The following is a 21,940-nucleotide window of genomic DNA, read 5'->3' as shown; positions in this document are numbered from 1 at the left end:
TAATGAATAAATAAATAAGCAAAATTTATTCTTTTATATTATAATGAGTAGGACAGACATGCAGTCACTCACTCTCCTTTAGAATGATTTTGATCCCAATCTTATATATGTTTTAACTTCATCCTCAGATTTGTGACTAGATGGTAGCAGCAATCCCAAGCACCACATTCAAACATGACTTGTACAGAAGAAAAACACATAATTTCTTTGTGAGAACCTCTTTCCAATTATCAGGAAAATTTCCCCTTAAAACCTTCTGTGAATTCATCCCCTACATTTGCATTTGTCAAAAATGCATCAAGTGCTTCAGCAAAAACCTGTTACTGAAGCTTAAGAGAGTGTTGCTTTGGGCTATGCTCAAGGGAAGACATAGTCCTCTGAAGCATATGGCTATTCCAAAGAGGGTGAGAACTTGGAAAAATTAGATTTCTAATCAGCTAATGATTAGAAATTAGAAATTCAGCTAATACAAAGGAGGGCCACAGCAGGTTTCTTCAATGATACTGGGGACAGGAGTCTGGGCCCATTGATGCTGGGAAGCAGGTTGCCCTCTACTCATACCACTAGTCTGGAAAATGCCAGGTAAATTCAAGCATTGATTTTTTTTTTCTGACTATGTGACATGAAGGCTGAAGCAAAGGTTTGAAATATTGTTGCTTTCTATCAAGAATAATTATACCTCCAAAGATTTGTAGTGAGTGTTTGTCATTTTTTGGCTTTCCAGCATTTAAACTCTTTATATATATATATATATATATATATATATATATATATATATATATATATATATATATATATATATGCAATAACTCACTGTGGGATGTGGGAGGAAGGCAAAGACTCTACTTCCCACCATTACAATGGAAGGAACAAAATACTAAATACTCCGTCTCCACTTTTCCTGGCAGCAAAGAATGGGTGTGTGCCCTGGCCTCAGACAAGAAGATTCTTCCTCCTAGGACTATGAATTCTAAAGAAGTAATGCAGAAATCCAGAAAACCTGAAAGATTATTCCCAGTGATACAATGATGGCTACACTAATGGCAATAATGGAACCAGCCACTACTGTGGCACACCAATCCTGACTGGCTTTCTTGATTCAAGTCTTGTACCATCTGTTGTGTAATCTTAATTCTCCAGCTTTCCCAGTGATTCTATGGATTACCTATATCCCTCCAAAACAATTCCTTTCTGCTTAACTCGGCTAGAGTTTGCTTCTGTTGCTTGCAACCCCAAATTCGGACAGATATAAAACCAATGGGTAATATAAACAATCAAGACAGCTGAAAATGATCTTGATGATCCATAGAAAGGAAAGTAGAAACTATCTCTTATGCCTTATAAAAAATAAAAACCAAAGACACAAAGTTCTATTTAGTAAATGTACTAGGCTTTCATTATGTTAGAAACAGTAGGTATGGGACTTATGAGAGGTTGTTATGGTTTAGATGTGAGGTGTCCTCTCCAAAGTTCATGTGTGAGACAATGCAAAAAAAGTTTAGAGGTGAAATGGTTTGGTTATGAGAGCTTTAACTAATCAGTGCATTAATCCATGGATGGGGATTAACTAGTTGGTAACTGTAAACAGGTAGGGAGGGTGTGGCTAGAAAAGGTAGGTCAGTGGGGGTGTGCCTTTGGGGTACATATTTTGTCCCTGGTGAACAGAGCTCTCTCCCTCTGATTCCTTGTTGCCATGTCCTGAACTGCAGTCCTCTGCCATACTCATCTGCCATGATGTTCTGCTTCCCCTTGGGCCAGAGCTATGGAGTAAGCTGTCTATAGACTGAGACCTCTGAAACTATGAACTCCAAATAAACTTTTCCTCCTCAAAAATTGTTCAGCAATGAAAAAGTAACTAAAGCAGATGTATATTTAAATTTAAAAAAAAAAACAAAAAGAGGTAAGAAAATTAGATAAGTAGGGTAAAAACTGAAATGAAATACAGAAAGTTCCATATTTAGGGGTACAAATAGTATTACAACACAATAAGATTAAAACTATATAAAACTTTTGTCTTAGACTTATAAAGCAGGGGCTTTTGAAGTGGAAAAAGGAAACTCTAGACCTAAATATTTGTAAATGTGTGCATTGTTAGAGTAAGGTGATATTAAAGGGATGCATAAACAACAACCAAAAAAAAAAGTAGATTTAAAATGCCAGATCACAGCAACATCATACAAGAGTTATATCAAACACCCATCTGAAGTCTGGCCCATGCATTTCAGACCTGACTTAGAGAAACAAAAGCAAAGTGACCAAAACAGTTATGGATGACAAACTAAAACAAAGAAGGCTAGACTGTACACCAAGATAGTTATTTTGATTATTTTCCAAACCAGCAGGAAATTAGGAGATAAGTAAAATGAACAGCAAAATATTGAGAAAGCCTTCTAAGAGAATAAAAGGAATCTTCAAACTTTAATTCTGTTAGAGAATCAAAGAGAAGAAGGTACAAATTATAATTTCAACCTTTTTTTGTTATTACAGTAAGTTTTTAAGAAGAAAATCCAGTATAATAGCAAACAACAATTACCAAACTTTTGGGGTACTACAATTTCAAGCCACCAGAAACAGTTTAGAGAAAGAGGCAGGGACAAGATGACAGTTGAGAAAGAAACCTATTTGAAGAACTCTAAGAACAACATTTGAAAATGCAATTATCATTGTTTGTATGCCATTCTGATTCTGACTTTAAAAAGTATGTTTACCCTAAATTCACCTTCAGAAATGGTTTGATTGGATATGGGAGTATTCAGATATTTCTCTAAGCACAAAAAGGCATTTTACATGTTTTAAAAATCCATTACCCCCCTTAATGAATGTAAATTTTGTAAAAATCAGTATACTTTCAAAGGAGGTTGCTAAATATAGCAGAAAATCAGAAAATTTTAAGTCAAAACAATCTGCCAGCCTATAAAACATTTTTTGGCATGTTTGTTTTAAATTATAGACAATGGCATATCCTCACATCAGTTTTGTTTTAAAATATTTCTTATGTAGTAATTATAGATCAAGCCACCAATGCCTCAACATGTAGGCACGTAACCAGAGTTATAATATTGCCACTACTATATTTGTACTTCACTGTAGAACAACCTGACAAGGTCCCACTCCTGTCAGCAAAATAGGGTGGATATAATAGTCTATAGGGGGGTTTCAGGGTACAAAAATATCCCCACCTCTCACTTTTCCTGCAAGCCTGAAATATTACTGAGACATAAAATGAATCTATTGATAAAACTGAAGTTTGTGAATTGCTTTTTTCCAAATGCCCTGATAAAGGACTTTGATCACTATAAGCTCATAAAATAGATAAATTCTATTCTGGCTGGTAAAAATGCACTGCCTTGTGTAAATCAAGATGCCCACTGCTCATAAATATGTACACAGAATTCCCCTCTCCCACCTCCTTTCTCTCTCTGTCGCGGTCCTGGTGACCAGTTGAGAAGCAACTGTAATTTAGCTTAGTAAAAACAGTGTATATATATAAAAGAACAAGGTAAGAATCCAGGATGATCCTTACCAATCATGTGATCTTGAGGAAAGTAGCAATTGTTTCTAAATCTTAATTTCTTCAGCTGTAAAATGTAGATAATATAGTACCTGATAAGATAATGCAAGGAAGATGCCATACAACAAATAAAACACTTAAAAAATGCTTGCCACACCAAGAATCAAAGAAACTTTGGTTATTTTAATAGCATGCTCAATGGGAGAAGAAAAAACAAAAAGGTCTAGAGTCAACATATTTTTCTTCAATCTTCTCTCCAATAGAAGTCAGAGTATTCTAGAGGACAAATAGGGAAATTATATGGCCTAAACTGAAAGAAGAATGTACTTGGAAGAAAACAGGAAAAGAAAGGAGAGGGGAGGAAACAAAGGGAAGGGAGGGAATGGGTGAACTTAGAAGACTTCTTTCTAACTCTGGGAAAGAAAAGGGTCTTGGATGGATCCTCAGGTTGTGGGGTCTCATACCCTATTTTCCACAGAGTTCTACTGAAATCTCAAGACCACTGATGCTCATGGAATAGAAACATTAATTAGTCTCATCAGCACAAAACAAAATTGCCCAAGTCATCACTAAAGCAGTAAAGAAACTAACCTTCAAGTAACCAGAAAGACTTAGAAAAGATAATTATCAAACTGAATAAATATGTGCTATCTCTACTTCTTCCCCACTGACTAATCAATGCCCTTAAATGAAACTGTGTATCAGTGTGGATGAGACCAAGGACTCTTTATCTTATGCTTTGGACAGAAAAGTTCCTGGGGATGCTCTCATATCAATGGGCACGACAGAAGGGGACTTCATAAAGATAGTTTATATTTCCCATAGTTCAGAAGCCTGAGAGATTATTTTTTTTTTAGAGAGAGAGAATTTTAATATTTATTTTTTAGTTTTCGGTGGACACAACATCTTTGTTGGTATGTGGTGCTGAGGATGGAACCCGGGCCGCACGCATGCCAGGCGAGCGCGCTACCGCTTGAGCCACATCCCCAGCCCAAAGAGATTCTTTTACACAGTGTTAAAATCATACATAATACTTTGTTAATATAGTAGACTATGTACTGTTATTATTAACAGCAGATATTTTTCTATCATTTCCATCTTAACTTCCCTGATTATCCAGTTTATATTTCATAGTTCATCTTCATCAATTTCTGGCAAATATCTTCATTTCTTTTGTAGCCTGGTTGTTTGATTAAACTGTCTTCATAAAAACCCTAGCCCTGAATGAATCCAAGCGTTTGTCTTCTCCAAACCTGCACTCATATAGCTAAGCATCACAACAGAACATCACGCAACTGAGAAGCTTAGCTTTATTAAAGGTTCATTTCATCATCATCAAACTCAAATAGGTACTCAAAGCTCTCAGGCAGTCCCTTCCTACCCCTCCCAGTCTTTAACCTGCAAACCTCTCCACCTCACACTCTCACTCAATTTGCATTCAGCTACTCACCTTGTCTCTAGAAACGATGAAAAAAAAATAGACGTCATCAGAAAAGACTTCCTTATTTTCTTTTTTTTCCTTTTTATTTATTTATTTTTTAAAAATACACAACTATGGAATGCATTACAATTCTTATTACACATATAGAGCACAATTTTTCATATATTTGTGTATAAAGTATGTTCATGCCAATTCATGTCTTTATACATGTACTTTGGGGGTTTTTTTGCATTACAATTCTTATTACACATATATACCATGATTTTTCATATCTCTGTTTGTATATAAAGTAGGTTGACACCCAATTCGAGTCTTCATACATGTACTTTGGATAATGATGTCCATCACATTCCACCATACTTGCTAATCCCCTGTTCCCTCCCTTAACCTCCCACCCCTCTGCCCTATCTAGAATTCATCTATTCTTTCCATGTTCTCCCTCCCCACCCGACTATGAGTCAGCCTCCTTATATCAGAGAAAACATTCAGCATTTGTTTTTGGGGGATTGGCTAACTTCACTTAGCATTATCTTCTCCAACACCATCCATTTACCTGCAAATGCCATTATTTTATTCTCTTTTTTTTTAATTATTTTATTGTTGGTTGTTCAAAACATTACATAGTTCTTAATATACCATATTTCACAGATTGATTCAAGTGGGTTATGAACTCCCATTTTTACCCCGTATACAGATTGCTGTGTCACATCAGTTACATTTCCATTGATTTACAAATTGCCTTTCTAGTGACTGATGTATTCTGCTGTCTATCCCATTCTCCACTGTCCCCTCTCCCCTCCCCTCCCCTCCCCTCCCCTTCTCTCTCTCCATCCCCTCTACTATAAATCGTTTCTTCCACTTATATAATTTTTCTCCTACTCCTCCTTTCCTCTTATATGTAATTGTGTATAACCCTGAGGCTCACCTTCCAATTCCATGCAATTTCCCTTAACTCTCACTTTCCCTCCCGCCTATCATCCCTGTTTAATGTTATTCTTCTTCTCCAGCTCTTCGTCTCTACCCTGTCCTTGGTTACTCCCCTTATATCAAAGAAGACATTTGACATTTGTTTTTTAAGGATTGGCTAGCTTCACTTAGCATAATCTGCTCTAATGCCATCCATTTCCCTCCAAATTCTATGATTTTGTCATTTCTTATTGCAGAGTAATACTCCATTGTGTATAAATGCCACATTTTTTTAATCCATTCATCTATTGAAGGGCATCTAGGTTGGTTCCACAATCTTGCTATCGTGAATTATGCTGCTATGAACATCGATATAGCAGTGTCCCTGTAGCATGCTCTTGTTAGGTCTTTAGGGAATAGACCTAGAAGGGGAATAGCTGGGTCAAATGGTGGTTCCATTCCCAGCTTTCCAAGAAATCTCCATACTGCTTTCCAAATTGGCTGCACCATTTTGCAGTCCCACCAACAATGAACAAGTGTACCCATTTCCCCGCATCCTCGCCAGCACTTGTTGTTGTTGGACTTCTTAATGGCTGCCAATCTTACTGGAGTGAGATGGTATCTTAGGGTGGTTTTGATTTGCATTTCTCTGACTGCTAGCGATGTTGAGCATTTTTTCATGTACTTGTTGATTGATTGTATGTCCTCCTCTGAGAAGTGTCTGTTCAGGTCCTTGGCCCATTTGTTGATTGGGTTATTTGTTATCTTATTATCTAATTTTTTGAGTTCTTTGTATACTCTGGATATTAGGGCTCTATCTGAAGTGTGTGGGGTAAAGATTTGTTCCCAGGATGTAGGCTCCCTGTTTATCTCTCTTATTGTTTCTTTTGTTGAGAGAAAACTTTTTAGTTTGAGTAAGTCCCATTTGTTGATTCTGGTTGATGAAAAAGGCAATATCACAACAGACACTTCAGAAATACAGAAGATAATCAGAAATTACTTTGAATCCTTATACTCCAATAAAATAGAAGATAGTGAAGGCATCGATAAATTTCTTAAGTCATATGATCTGCACAGATTGAGTCAGGAAGATATAGACAGCCTAAACAGACCAATAACAATAGAGGAAATAGAAGAAACCATCAAAAGACTACCAACTAAGAAAAGCCCAGGACCGGACGGGTATACAGCAGAGTTTTACAAAACCTTTAAAGAGGAACTAACACCAATACTTTTCAAGCTATTTCAGGAAATAGAAAAAGAGGGAGAACTTCCAAAGACATTCTACGAGGCCAACATCACCCTGATACCTAAACCAGACAGAGACACTTCAAAGAAAGAAAACTACAGACCAATATCTCTAATGAACCTAGATGCAAAAATCCTCAATAAAATCCTGGCGAATCGGATTCAAAATCGTATCAAAAAATTATACACCATGATCAAGTAGGATTCATCCCTGGGATGCAAGGCTGGTTCAATATACGGAAATCAATAAATGTTATTCACCACATCAATAGACTTAAAAATAAGAACCATATGATCATCTCGATAGATGCAGAAAAGGCATTCGACAAAGTACAGCATCCCTTTATGTTCAAAACTCTAGAAAAATTAGGGATAACAGGATCATACCTCAACATTGTTAAAGCAATCTATGATAAGCCATAGGCCAGCATCATTCTGAATGGAGAAAAATTGAAGGCATTCCCTCTAAGATCTGGTACAAGACAGGGATGCCCTCTCTCACCACTTCTGTTCAACATAGTCCTCGAAACACTGGCCAGAGCAATTAGACAGACGAAAGAAATTAAAGGCATAAAAATAGGAAAAGAAGAACTTAAATTATCACTATTTGCAGACGATATGATTCTATACCTAACAGACCCAAAAGGGTCTACAAAGAAACTATTAGAGTTAATAAATGAATTCAGCAAAGTGGCGGGATATAAAATCAACACGCATAAATCAAATGCATTCCTGTATATCAGCGACAAATCCTCTGAAACGGAAATGAGGACAACTACTCCATTCACAATATCCCCCCAAAAAATAAAATACCTGGGAATCAACCTAACAAAAGAGGTGAAAGACCTATACAATGAAAACTACAGAACCCTAAAAAGAGACATAGAAGAAGACCTCAGAAGATGGAAAAATATACCCTGCTCATGGATAGGCAGAACTAACATCATCAAAATGGCGATATTACCAAAAGTTCTCTATAAGTTCAATGCTATCCCAATCAAAATCCCAACAGCATTTCTTGTAGAAATAGATAAAACAATCATGAAATTCATATGGAATAATAAAAGACCCAGAATAGCAAAAACAATGCTAAGCAGGAAGTGTGAATCAGGCGGTATAGCGATACCAGACTTCAAACTATACTACAGAGCAATAGTAACAAAAACAGCATGGTACTGGTACCAAAACAGGCGAGTGGACCAATGGTACAGAATAGAAGACACAGTAACCAATCTGCAAAACTACAACTATCTTATATTTGATAAAGGGGCTAAAAGCATGCAATGGAGGAAGGATAGCATCTTCAACAAATGGTGCTGGGAAAACTGGAAATCCATTTGCATCAAAATGAAACTGAATCCCTTTCTCTCGCCATGCACAAAAGTTAACTCAAAATGGATCAAGGAGCTCGATATTAAATCAGAGACACGGCATCTGATAGAAGAAAAAGTCGGCTATGATCTACATACTGTGGGGTCAGGCCCCAAATTCCTCAATAGGACACCCATAGCGCAAGAGTTAACAACCCTTATTTTCTTATTTCCAAATTTACTAGAAAGATGTCTTCCCTTAAAGAAAAATCCTTTAATCTTTGCAGGGACCAATATTCTAGAGGTGTCTTTTACTCCTCAAATATTATCATACCCTTCTTCTCCTGAAGCTTTCTCTGACCCCCAAAACCAGTACAGCTAGCTCTCATCTTGAAAAACAATAATCACCCTTCGCCCTTATTCCCCTATATGTAAGGAACCCATTTCTCAGATGTCCTTCTTTGACAAATTCGATTAAACTTTATTCTGCATACTCTAGCTTGTCTGCCATGTTTCTGTTTTACTGGAAACCAGTAAGTTTTCAGGCTGCCAGAAGAAACAATTTTCAGTCTTCATCCTACTTCACCTCACGGTTGCATTTAACCCTGTCGGCCAACTTATTCTTGGAAGGAGCTTTTCTTTTGATACTAGTGACAGATGAGGTCTTTGTTATTCTGCCCACTTCTGGTTATTTCATCTGGTTCTCTCCCATAGGCCCCTCTCTTCCTATCAACATCCAATCATCACATCTTTTAGGACTTGCTCCCAAGCCCTCAACTCAGAAATTCAGAACCATTCTTGACTGCCTTCCCTTCCCACTTCTCACATGACACACTTTAACCAATCTATAGATTCTATCTTCAAAAAACATTGCAAATCCATTTATTCCTCTGTATATCTTCTTACTGTTTTAAACCTCCATAACATCTTATCTGAATATAAAGAAATTTATCTTCCTTACTTTTAACCTAAGTCCTCTTTTGATATGTTGGCTACCTCATTCCCAGTGTATTATCACAATTAGCCTGAGAACTATTTTAAATATAAGTAAAACCATGTGATATCCATTCTAAAAATGTTTAATAGCATTGTACCACACACAGAACAAAGAGGAAACTTAACACAGTCTACTTGGGCATTGCATAATTGGCTGCACCCACCTTTCGTACTTCAACAGGCTCCCTGTTTGTCCACATGCTCAATTTCTTTCAGTCCTTTTCACAAGCTCTTTGCTCTTTCTGGAATCTCCTTCCACCTTACCTCTTTATTATCCTTCAGTCCTTGGTTTACATGTCTTCTCAATTCCCTTAACAACTCATCTAAAGCTGCTCCAACCTACACACCCATCATGCTGTCTTACAGTATCCTATTTTTTCCTTCCTAGCACTTATCACATTAAAGATACGTACACTTTTTTCTTATTTTGTGTCCTCTCTATTCTATTATATGATTCATGAGAACAGGGGATCTATTTTCTGTATATAGCATGCCTTAGGTACTTGGCATTTATCACAGCGTGAGACTTAGAGAAAGTTGCTAATAAAGATGTACAGAAATGACTGGATGTGTCTGATGGGTGACCAACGTGGACCACAGACATAAAACTAAGCAAGGCTTGTACAAGAAGAGAAATCCTTGACTTGGTTTATTAACGCAAAGAGTTAAGAAAGTACTTTAACACTTTAAGTGGAGTCTGCATCTGAATTAAAAAAAAAAATCTGTCAAATAACCATAGAGAGAGACCTTGAACAGGAAAAAAAAAAGGTGAATATAGGAAACAGATTGCAAAAGAAAAATCAGATTCAGTATAATAAATGAACACCACCATTTCCCTATGTCATGCTAGCTGGGAGCGCTCTCTTCCACAGACTGAAATACAGTTTGGAAACCAAAATGTAAGTTTCAATGAATCTGCAGTTTTTAAAGCCAAGTTCCAATTATGTAACCGAGAATAAGTTTTTGCGACATTCTTCTTAAGCACTATTTTTTAACATGTAGCTTTTCATAAAATATTATTAGATATAAGAAATCATGAGGAGATTTTTATAATAAAGGTATTATGGCTCATTTTTTTAAATTTTATAACTATTTTTACATGTTATGTAAAAGACAGTAAGATCTTAATTTTGAAATAAGTGAAAACCAGTAAGAAATGTTATAAGGGAATAAGTAAAAAGAGTGAAGTGTAACAAAGAATATATATAAATTTTTTTCAACCTTATTGGTGATAAAAATATATACACTGAAATAGCAATGCGATACTTTTTCATTCTTAATTAGTAAGAAACTTATTTTGAAAATGTATAAGACCCAAAGTAATTTGATTATGGTATAATAAAAAGAGAACTTCCAGACTTTACTTCTAGCATTAGATACTGACTTAACATTTTGAAGGAAAGATTGATAATAAGAAATGTATTGAAAAGGTCATCAAAATATAAGGGGAAAATTTATCATTTAATGCTTATTGAAGTATCATTTAAAAAAATTGGAAAGCAACTTAAAGGTTCACAAACAGGAACATAACTTAAAGTATTATAGTACATCTATGTCATGCTACTAGTATTAAGCTATATAATAGTATCATTAAACAATTATAAAAATATAAGAATAAAATACACCCAATTGAGGATTTTTTTGGCATCAAAACTTGTAACATTGCCAAATAGATGGTCCTAGACTATTATATGCACTTTCCAAAACAGATTACATAGGAGAAAAAAATAAAATTTAAAAATGAAGAAAATTGCTGATGGGGTAGCTACACAGGCTAGAGGAATGCCTCTAAAGAAGTTTATTGTACTTATGAACTAGCAATATAACCAAATGATAAATGTCTATAAAGTATTAATGACAGTTTCAGATAGGTAAATCCAGGTATGGGTATTTACAGAACAGATTCATTCACATAAATACAATATACAAACATATCCATCTATCCAACTACATGTGCCTAATAATTTCGCAGATAATTTTAAAATTAAAAGATGAAAAACATAATTTTGTCCTGTCAACTTGATTAGGTAAAATGCATAATGTACCTTTAGTCCTTAACCAGGTAAAGATTAACTAATAAATACAAAACTGGAAGGCCTACAAATAGGTAGGTAACTATTACCATAGGGTATTGATTGATTACACTAAATTATTACTCAGTGATAACCTCTTTCTACTTATAACATATCTAAATCTGCACAGCATTCTCAAAGAAACATGGAGAAAAACAACTGAGCAAAACTACCTATGATCAACAGTTTCAGATTAAGCATAATTCAGTTATCACCTGTTAAATGCACAACACTCTCACTTCAGAAATAAATTACCTTTGAAACACTGTTGTATTATTTCATTTTAATTTATTTTAAAACCTATATGCAAGGAATCAAAAGCTCTCTTGCAAACACAAGACTGAGGTTTTCAAATAAAAACCTGAGTACACATGTTAACATATAACAGCTCACTGGAACACAAGTTATCGAGTATGTTGCTGCTAATAATAATCCCTGTGGCTTTGTGCCTGTCATTACCTTCAGGCTATCAGAATTTTATGAGCACAAACCAATAGTAATGATATTTCCTTTTTGCTTTTTATCCACACCTCATTGCCTTACATCGATTTGCATAAGCAATTTCCACCCTGATAATTGGAGCCAAACATCTTGTTGTAGGTTACCTTATGGAAAAGAGCAGTTAAATACTAATTAAGAGAAATCTTTCTTTATTCAACCATATTTTAGATGATGCTGAATTACCCTCTCTGGTTGAGCAGGAAGGTGACTCACATTCTGACAGGGATTTCAGGGTTGGAGTTTATAGCAAGCTTAATAATGATATTTCATCATAATTTCAATTCCCCGATGTTGACTCATAACAATATGAAGAATGGTACTTCTAGGTTCAAATCATTAAAACAATATTGTTTTATTTGAAAAGAAAAAGCAATAGTACTATGTACTAATTATATTTTTAATAGCTACTGAACCAATCAATGTTATCGGAGGACTTCATAATTATAGCTTTATTTTATATTTCCAGAAAAAATCAGAGGAAAAAAAGGGTAATTAAGGAGATTACAAAAAAGTAGGAAGAAATAAGGAAGATCCAAGTCATATAATAAAAAAAATTATTGAAAAGCAGTACCTGAATTACTTAATTTTAAAATAAGCCTATAATACTTAGATAGAATCAGGATTAAAATCATAGGACTATAACCTAAATTATAAAACAAGGTAAAAGACATAGTTCCTAAAACCAGGCATAGTGGTATACCCCTGAAGTCCCAGCTACTCTGGAGGCTAAGTTCAAAAGTTGAAGATGAGCCTAGGAAATGTAGGAAGACCTGTCTTAAAAAAGAAAGAAAGAAAGAAAAAGAATGAAAGAGAGAAATCTAGGCTAATTTATTGATCACACACATATTTAACAATAAGTATCGTTAAACATGGGTGTAAAATAATGTATGTGCACTAAACAATAAGATTCTTAGAAACTGAAAATTGCAAAATTTGCCAAAAGATGCTAGAAGTGGGCAGTATTTATTGAAGGAGGAATTTAAAGAAAACACTTACTTACAGAAGCAAGAAAGATTTCAAGGGATATGTAAAATCACCAAGAATTTCTAGAGAGACAGAATAAAATAAGAAGGGCAAAAATGAAGCATCCTTATGCACCAGGTACCTTACAGAAAAGAAAAATTCAACAACATCAGAAACTGGAGTTTCTCCAAGTAAAAGAGAGGACAGAAATGAGGTCACACTGCGTGTATTCCACTCCAGTGTGCCATCAGAGAGAACTCCACTTGTGCTGTGGCAATATAATGAAAAAAAAAAAAAACACTTTAGAATACCGTAAATACTAAAGACACATGGAGTCCCAAGTGATCTTACTAGCTTGTCCTTAGAAGATGACCTAGTAAGGAATCTGGAGATGATCATATCACAGACAAAAAAGATGTGTTGAAGGTAAGAATTACATTTGATTTTAAAAGTGAAACTTGAGCTTGTGTGAAAGAGAGTTTTTGGTTACTGCTGATCTGCTTATTGCATTTCTCACTGACTCTATTTAAGTCCCCATAGGTAATGTATCATGCAGTTGTTTTCTTAGTCATCATTACTCACTGAAATCATGGCTAAGAGAAAATCCTGGCCTGGGAAAATAGGTAAGCTTACTTTCCAGATGTTACCTAGAGATGGTCCTATCAAAAGCAGTTTAGACAAACTGCTGCTCAGATCTTCTGCCTATTCTTACCATATTCCAGGAAGACCAGCAAATGGGGGAGGTAGAATGAGCCCCGGGACACTTGGGGGTAAGTGAGGAAAAAAAGCTGCCTGTCCAAAGTCCAAAGATAGGACGGGAGCAAATCTGCTCGTCCCTAGATAGGTCGAGAGGAAAAATGGCCATTTCGAGAAAATGGAGAAGATTGATACAGTATGTTTGTGTCTTGGTTTGTCTCAGTGTATTGTATTGTCTTTGTGATGAAAATATAGAAGGGGTGTTAAGTAAATTGATAAGGGAAAGAGGCACCCCAGTGGAACCAAGAGCAGTTAGGGCATGTGTTGATAAGAGCCCAGGAACTCTAATCAGAAAGAAAAAGAAAGTTCAGAAATAGAAGGATTATCAGGAAAAAAGTTGCAGCCAAAGGCTATTACTGAATACTTTTCTTGGAGGGTGCGTGAATTGTTGTGGCGGCTGCCACATGCGCCAGCGGGTCACGATGCTGCAAGTACTTTCCAAGCAGCGGCAGCCAGCTCTTCCACTGCTGAGAGCCCAAATCTAGACCTGACCTGGAGGCACAGTCTAGCAGGCTCTTGCTCCCTGTGCCCAGTAGCAGTTTGAGTCCGGGACACTCCCCCCGGACTCTCCGGGGCCATCTGGGGCTGCCCAGGATGCTACAGCAGAAGACGATATCAGTGTCCCTGATGTTTGGTCATTTTCAATGCCAATAACTAAGCTACAAGGGTTCTCCCACACCTGAAGGCTGATGAGTAATGAGCGCCATTAAGGCCTATTTCAAATGTAAAAAACCTTGAGATAATGTACTAAATTGTTCAGAAGGTTGTTTTCTTAGTGGAATACTACAGGATTTTCTTTAGCCATCCAGAGTTCCTGCCTTCATCCCAGTGCAGGTAAAGACAAGGTGGAAGAATTTCCAGTGTTGCTGAAAACTGGAGGAGATTTCTGCTGACAAACAGACGAGACTTCGGATCAAGCTAGCTGCCTGCAGAACTTACCTGGACTGTGATTTAAGCTAGCTGCCTGCAGAACTTACCTGGACTGTGATTTACCTGGACTGTGAGTTAATCTATTGAGACACTGCTTTACCTGGACTGAGACAACAAACTGTAATCTACAACAAATTGTAACTCGGTATCTTTGCTAACGGTGTCATTGCTGGTATAATTTTTCCAAGGGCTTCTTGCATGGAGCCATCAATTGGCTTGGTATTGTGGCATTTTGTATCCTCCCTTTCTGTTTGTAGCAGGTTATTTATGGTGTTTCTGTAAAAACCACTATGGTTGTTATTTAAATTAAACAAAAGGGGGAAATGTTAGAGTCTGTAAACTCAGTCTGTAAACTGTAAGTCAGGATGGCGCCTGGCAAAATGCCAGAGGGAGTGGTTTGTGAACTAATGCCAGCAAGCCATTAAGTGTGGAGATTCCTTTTTGGTTGACTGATGTATTTAGTTTATGTTAATTAGATAAGCTGTGTGGAATGTATAAATACAGCTCCTGTCCTACAAAAAATGGCTTCCACTCCTGCTGTATCATCTTACACAAGTTGTTCGTCACCCCCCAGCTATTTTGCTGCAGCCAGACTGCAGCAGTTATTTACAAAACTCTGCCTATCTTAATTAGATGTAAAGGGGATAATATTGATAGTAGATAACAGGGTCGTAGTAATTCAGGGTTAGTAATTCAGGGTTTTCAGGGACAAAACCATTTCTTAAATTATCATCAAAAGTTTCCTAACCTGAAGAGTAGTTTTGGGGAAAATAGATGACTGTTTCAATAGAGGCTTATGGCAGAACAGAATCTTTGAGAAGACTGGAAATTTCTGACTGAACTCTAGAAATTACAAAAGGAAGACAGTTAATTACCTTGGTGCTTTAAATTCTCAATTGAAGGCATAGGTAGGGACTGGCAATCTTTTATGACTATGGTTAGAGTCTTGAATCTCTTATAGATTTAGAATTAATGTATCTGAAAAATGGACTAACATTTAAAATTCTGAGTGGCAAAATGACAGCTCAAGTAATTTTCCTGGATTTTCTGGATCTTTTATGTGAAAGGGTATACACTGGGAAAGCACAGGATGATGAGAAATGAACCCAGGCCTTTAATGTCTAAATTCCACTAAGCCTCCCTTGATATCAAAAACAGATCTTCTTGTCACTGAAAAAGTGAAGTTCTCCTTGTTTGTCCCTTGGAATGACACTCACCAAGGGAGATGACAACTGTCCTCAAGACCAACCACCAGTACATGTCAATACTATCCTAGTGTCGGTACAGTCAATTCCAGATTTGGAGAGTGTAAGCAGAATTCTCACCTTAGGAATCACAAGGAATCATAACATATGCACCAAAAATTGCCAATAAATATCAGAAAGTCTTTAAGTAAATGTTGTCTGAGACAACTGTAGTTTAATCATAAAAAATTTTAAGTATTTGTTATGGTTTGGGGGTGAGGTGTCCCTCAAAAGGTCGTGTGTGAGGCAATGCAAGAAAAGTTCAGAGAAGAAATAATTGGATTGTAGGAACCTTAACCCAATCAGTGAATCAATCACCTAATGGGATTAATTGAGTGGTAATTGATGGCTGGCGGGATGTGGCTGGAGGAGGTGGGGCATTGGGGTGTGGCCTTGGGGTACATATTTGTATCTGGCAAGTGGGGATGTTTCTCTCTGCTTTCTGATCACCAGATCAGAAGCTGCTTCCCTTTGCCTCACTCTTCCACCATGATGTCCTGCCTCACCTTGAGCCCCAAGGAATGGAACCAGCCACTTATGGACAGAGACCTCTGAAAACATGAGCCCCTAAAAAAAAAACCTTTCTTCCCCTACAATTGTTCTGGTTGAGTCTTTTAGTCACAGCAGAAAAAAAAAAAAGCTGACAAAAACAGTATTAGAGACAAATATGAAAATAAATTGATATTCCAAGTCATTTCCTAACACTGACATAATGAATCATATTACTAGCAAAAACTCTTTGTGACAACAAATCCTGGTCTGATTTGACTACTATTATAGTACTGCATACATTGAAGCCCATACAGTCTTAATATTCAGATGATTCCTTAAAGATTCAAGAACAGGGAATCACTCTTGCTCATCTAGTTTATAATTTTTCTCATCAAATTAAAAAACAATCCCAAATTAAAGATATCAAACCCAAATTGTCTAACTAGTAAACACATTAAATAAATTCTGAGAATGGAAAGATGGCAAGATTCCTGGAGTCTTAGTCTTGCATTTTATAACCATCAAGCAAGAGGCCAAGAGAGATTTAGTGGCTTGTGGAAGGCCCAGCATTAATTAGAAGTAGAAAGGAGAATTATTTTCCCCAATTATTCTATTGCCTCAAGGTTCCCAAAATATGTCTGCTATTATTTAGTAAAATAGATTATGCAGACAGTAGATATGTAGAGTTTGATAAAATACAATTACTTTTATGTTTTAAAAATACATTATTTATGAGTGGCACACACAATCAACCACAGAAGGGTTCAAGTTCAACTCATTCCAAGTTCCACAATTTAAATATTAAAACTGAAGCACATTTATTTGTGATATAAAGGATTAATTTTTATGTATGTGTATACATTGTATTTACAAAAAAGTTTGGGGATAATTTATTTTTTAAGAAAAAATGCAAGACTGAACCATTTAAGTAATAACTAAACAAAAATGTGTTGAGAACCCCAGTGCAAGGAAAGTTGTGATTCTTCATATGAAATTATTCTCTAGGGTTTCTAATAGCTTATCCAGTGTGTTATATGATGATTAGAAACAAGCATTCTCAAAAATTCTCTAGGGTTCCTGTGTTCTGAGGAATATATGGTTGACTTGAAATTTAAAATATATACTGCATACAAAGTACATAAAAATATGAAATACAGTTGAATCTATATTCAGATATTTTATAAATAAGGCATGCATAAATAAGCTAGCCCAGAAACCTACTTCCTTCCTCTTTTATATGTATGGATATGTATTTGTAAACAATATTTGCCTGGTTCCCAAACAAGCTTATGATGGGTCATAAAGATACACAAAATTTCAGGACAACAAGAATTTTAGGTGGAAATTCATCCAGAAAAAAAACTGCCATGACATTATTTGTATTTGAGGGCTAATGTCTGAGCACAGGAGAAGGAAGAGGAGGAGGAGGAGGAGGAGGAGGAGGAGGAGGAGGAGGAGGAGGAGGAGGGTAAAGAAGGGAAAAAAGGAAAGAAGGAAGAAAATAAGTGTGAAAAAGGAGGAAGAAAAAATATATGAAACACACACTATTTGCAGTTTGGGATTCCCTATTCCTATAAGTATCCAATCCTGGGTCTGTTTGCAAATAATAAACTTCCATTTGTCAACACAGAAATAACCATGGCTAATGTAGAAACAATTAATAGATTTTCCAGCAGAGGTAAGTGCTGACAACCCAGATTAGCTCTTTCAACAACTTGTAAACCAAGATTCCCCAGGGCCTTGTGGACGGGAAGCATATTATATCAACTCTGTGACCACTCAGCACTATGACATGAAGTGTCTGTTCAGGAGGTCATCTCCAAAATGTACCCCATATATCTTCATGCACAAGAGATGATAATTTATCACCTAGACATAGGGATCTACTGTAAACTAATCCAAACTGCTGATGATACACTAAATCAGTTTGAGTGATGAGTATAAATAAAGCTGCAAGCAAAGTACTGAAGGATACAGATCTATCTGATCAATGAGATGTCACAAGGCAAATGAAATGCAATGTTGACAAACATAGAGTCCCTCAGTTGAAAATTAACCAAATCAAGTATCAGAGCATAAAGGCACACATTAATACAAGCTTCAAATGGAAGTTTAATGGCAGTTGGAGGGTATATTCTAACTGTTTCAGATACAACTGAACAGACTGGGGCAGAGAAAAAGGATGCATTAAAAATGATATATTCTACATACCATAAGAAGTACGACAGGATGAGGGAAAATGCTGCAGAACAATAATCCTTTCCAAATAATATAACTATAGTTATTCAATCTGCTGAGCAAATCCATACACACAGATGGAAAAAAAAACAATAAAAATTGTATACAGAAAATGATTTCACATCAACTTGCTGCCAGGAAATCAAATTCAATTTGTGCTGCCCTTATGAAAGCTTAGATATTTTCTGAAACTGTCATGCTACAACTTCAATGGGGAAAAACAAAGGAGTAGGGATAAGGAAGGACATTCCTCCAGATAGTTGATATTCATGGAGGGCACTCCTTGAGAAAGAAAGGTTTTCCCAACTATGTGATCAGAATAGTGCCTTTAGCACTCGGCAAGTAAGTTCAATGGATTCAGCTATTCTGAAGGTGTCCCTAATGGAAGGAGCTGATTAAAGTAAATTTCAACCCCTGCTGAAACAAATGTGTAAAAATATTTTCAACAGAAAATGATTCCTCAAAAAAATTTATATATTTTTCTTTGTTGCATTAAGTATGTGTAGTTTGTCATAACATATTTAACTCTTGCTTTGTATTTTATCTCCCAGTTTATTTTGGGTAAAGATAGAATTATATGACTAAAATATGACCTGATCCCAGATGTAGTTTATTTAAATTTCAAAATGAAAAGTGTACTAAGAACAGATAAGATTGATTGCTCTCTCTGTCTTAGCATAATTGTATTTCAGGTGAACATCAATTTACTTTAAAGGACACTTCTAAGTAGTAGAATGCATCATAAATAATTCATCAATCACAGCTACCAGGAACATGATTTACTCCAGCAGATTCACTGGGAAAAAGTTCCATTTTCCTATATTTGTATGTGTTTAAAGAGTTTCATAATTTTCCTCTTGTAAGAATTCATTTTTTTATTACAAACTATAAAATGCAGATCATAAAACTGATTTTTCTCTTCTAAAAATTGTATTTTATAATTGAAATAAAAATATTAAATTAGCAATGGAACAAATGAAAACTTATGTATGCCAACAGTAAAACAGCAATAGTATCACAGGGATGTCCCCAAGAGTTTCTCAAATATATATATATATATACTTATTAAAGGTTAACATAATTTGTTTTTATATTATATAAACCTTTAAATGAAAAAAAAGAATGGTAGGCTTTCTCAAAGTCTTATTTATATTGTCTAATGTCTGATATATATGAAATCACTTCAATTTAGAAAATGCAAATTAAATATTCTAAATTATATCATGGTTCAAGTTTTGTTAATTTATATTGTGAATATTCTATCTGCAACCAGTGTCTGTCATACAGAAAGACACTGCTTACTTTAAGATTCTGCATTAGCTTCAGCAATTTTTTATTACCAATGTCCTAAACTGTGAAATATTCTAAAACAAATATATTGACAAGGAAAAATGTAAAAGAAAATATAAAGTAGCAAATAAAAAGACTTACTTGCAAACCCCTCTGGAAAACTGAATGGCCCATAAAATTAGCCAGCATTCTAATTAAAGCAGCACCCTGTAAGAAAGAGAATTAAAAAGAAAAAAATTCAACCAAGTATGATTTAACAATGTCATTATAAACCAAAAATAGGGTTTTTTTCATTCATTCTATACTATTTTAAAAAATATTTAACAAGAAAATCCTGGAAACACTTTCTCAGAGATAATAATAGCATTTTTTTTTTTTTTTTGGTTTATGGATCTAAAAATTTTGTGGGTGTAAAACCTACAACTGCCAAGTGGAAGTCTCCTGGACAGAATATTTTAGTCAATAATAGGCTGAGGCTGTAATTCAGGAGAAATTAACAATTTATTGAATATTGTATATAACAAAGTTAATAAAACATGGTTCCTATACTCAAACTCATAATCTGGTAATGGAAAGATACCTATGTTCATAAATATTCATATTATAATATAGCTTTGAAGTAACATAGGTAATTATTGTCTCCTGACTCAACCAAGAATAATTTAGTTATAGAAATAGAAAGCAGAGACTACCATGCAAATCTCACTGCCTAGGTTCAAACCACAGTTCTTCCACACACCATTTTCACTCAGGAAAGTTATTTAACATCTCTGTTCTCACCTTTTTTTCTCTTACAATGTATAGGTAATAATATTCCTATTTAATGTGGTTGTTCTGTAGCTTAAATTAGTAAATATATATAAAGCAGTTCAAACTAGGTCTGAAAAATACTAAGTAGAAGGATGAGCTAGTGCTATTATTTCAAACTGTCTAATAACTTGAATCCTTGCCTATTACTTTTAGAAGCTGGATTTAGCCATATATACCCATATATAAGCAAAAGATATGTGATCAATATTAATATTTAGAGTAATAAAAGAAAACCCTAACTTTAAACAGCCTACATAATCTTCAGAACCATTTCCGTAATATTATAAAAATATATTAGTATAAAAAGGTAGACATGTAACCAATATGAAACATTCTAATAAGTGTTTGTTAAACCTCAACGATCACAATCTGTATGTAAAATATAAAGAAGACTTCAAGAAGATATTTCAGTTCACACCAAGTTGTTCCAACTATGGAGCAGTAGATTATAAGCAGCAAAATTTAAATGTAATGATAAAATGGATTTGGAGGGGATTCCTTTATGAACTCACATCCTACTTCATGCTCATTACAAATGCACACATGTGGTAACTTCTTTTTTACAAGGTGTTTCTTTTTGAAACTTTTTTTGATTGACATGTTTTAGTTGCACATAGTCATTGGGTATAGGGTGATATTCCAACAGGTGCATATTTACAGTACAGTGATCAAAGGTGTCTCTTTATCACAAAGGAATCATAATAAGACTCATGTATAGACTCATTCAGTCTGGGACCACACAGCTGCAGTCAATTCAAAAATACCTCAATGAATTTCCATTGTTCATTACTAAAATCATCTCCTATAGTTTTGGGCCGTTAATACAATGTAAGACTCAAACTCCATGAATCAATCACCATTAAAGCTATCTCTCAAAAAAAATTCAATCACCACCAAATGATGAGGTAGAAAACCACCGAGTTTTAATGCCTTTACTGATATTTTTTTTCTTCTCACACCTTTTAAAATTCCTTACACTTCTTCTTGTACCTTCTGCACACTTGTGTAAGTCTATAAAACATAAGCATTTATGATTCAATCTGGGGACAGAGTTAGAAATCCCTTTAGAACTTATCAGCTCTGCTCCTTGAATTTCTTTGACAAGCTCTCCTCCTATCCATTTTCTGATCTAATCTACCCACCCTGAGGGTAGAAACTGTCAGTTCTTCTGCAACTCTAACCCTTGCCACCAGAGGAGTAAGATTTAGAATCTCAAGCAGCCAACTCAAATT

At 35.3% G+C, this 21,940-nt stretch overlaps 1 protein-coding gene across 1 annotated transcript in view; it reads right to left on the bottom strand.

Annotated features, from left to right (window-relative positions):
• TRHDE (thyrotropin releasing hormone degrading enzyme) overlaps positions 1 to 21,940 on the bottom strand; it is a gene marked incomplete at its 5' end in the record, with an annotated part of 371,592 nt that overhangs the window by 104,717 nt on the left and 244,935 nt on the right. Inside the window, one exon of the mRNA XM_081311312.1 lies at positions 20,040 to 20,105. Within this exon, the coding sequence (XP_081167438.1) occupies positions 20,040 to 20,105 (66 nt within the window). The remainder of the gene's footprint in view (positions 1 to 20,039; positions 20,106 to 21,940) is intronic.

Source organism: Spermophilus citellus (assembly GCF_964194105.1).
Source record: "Spermophilus citellus genome assembly, chromosome: 10".
NCBI lineage: Eukaryota > Metazoa > Chordata > Mammalia > Rodentia > Sciuridae > Spermophilus > Spermophilus citellus.
This window is presented reverse-complemented; position numbering and strand designations above follow the sequence as displayed.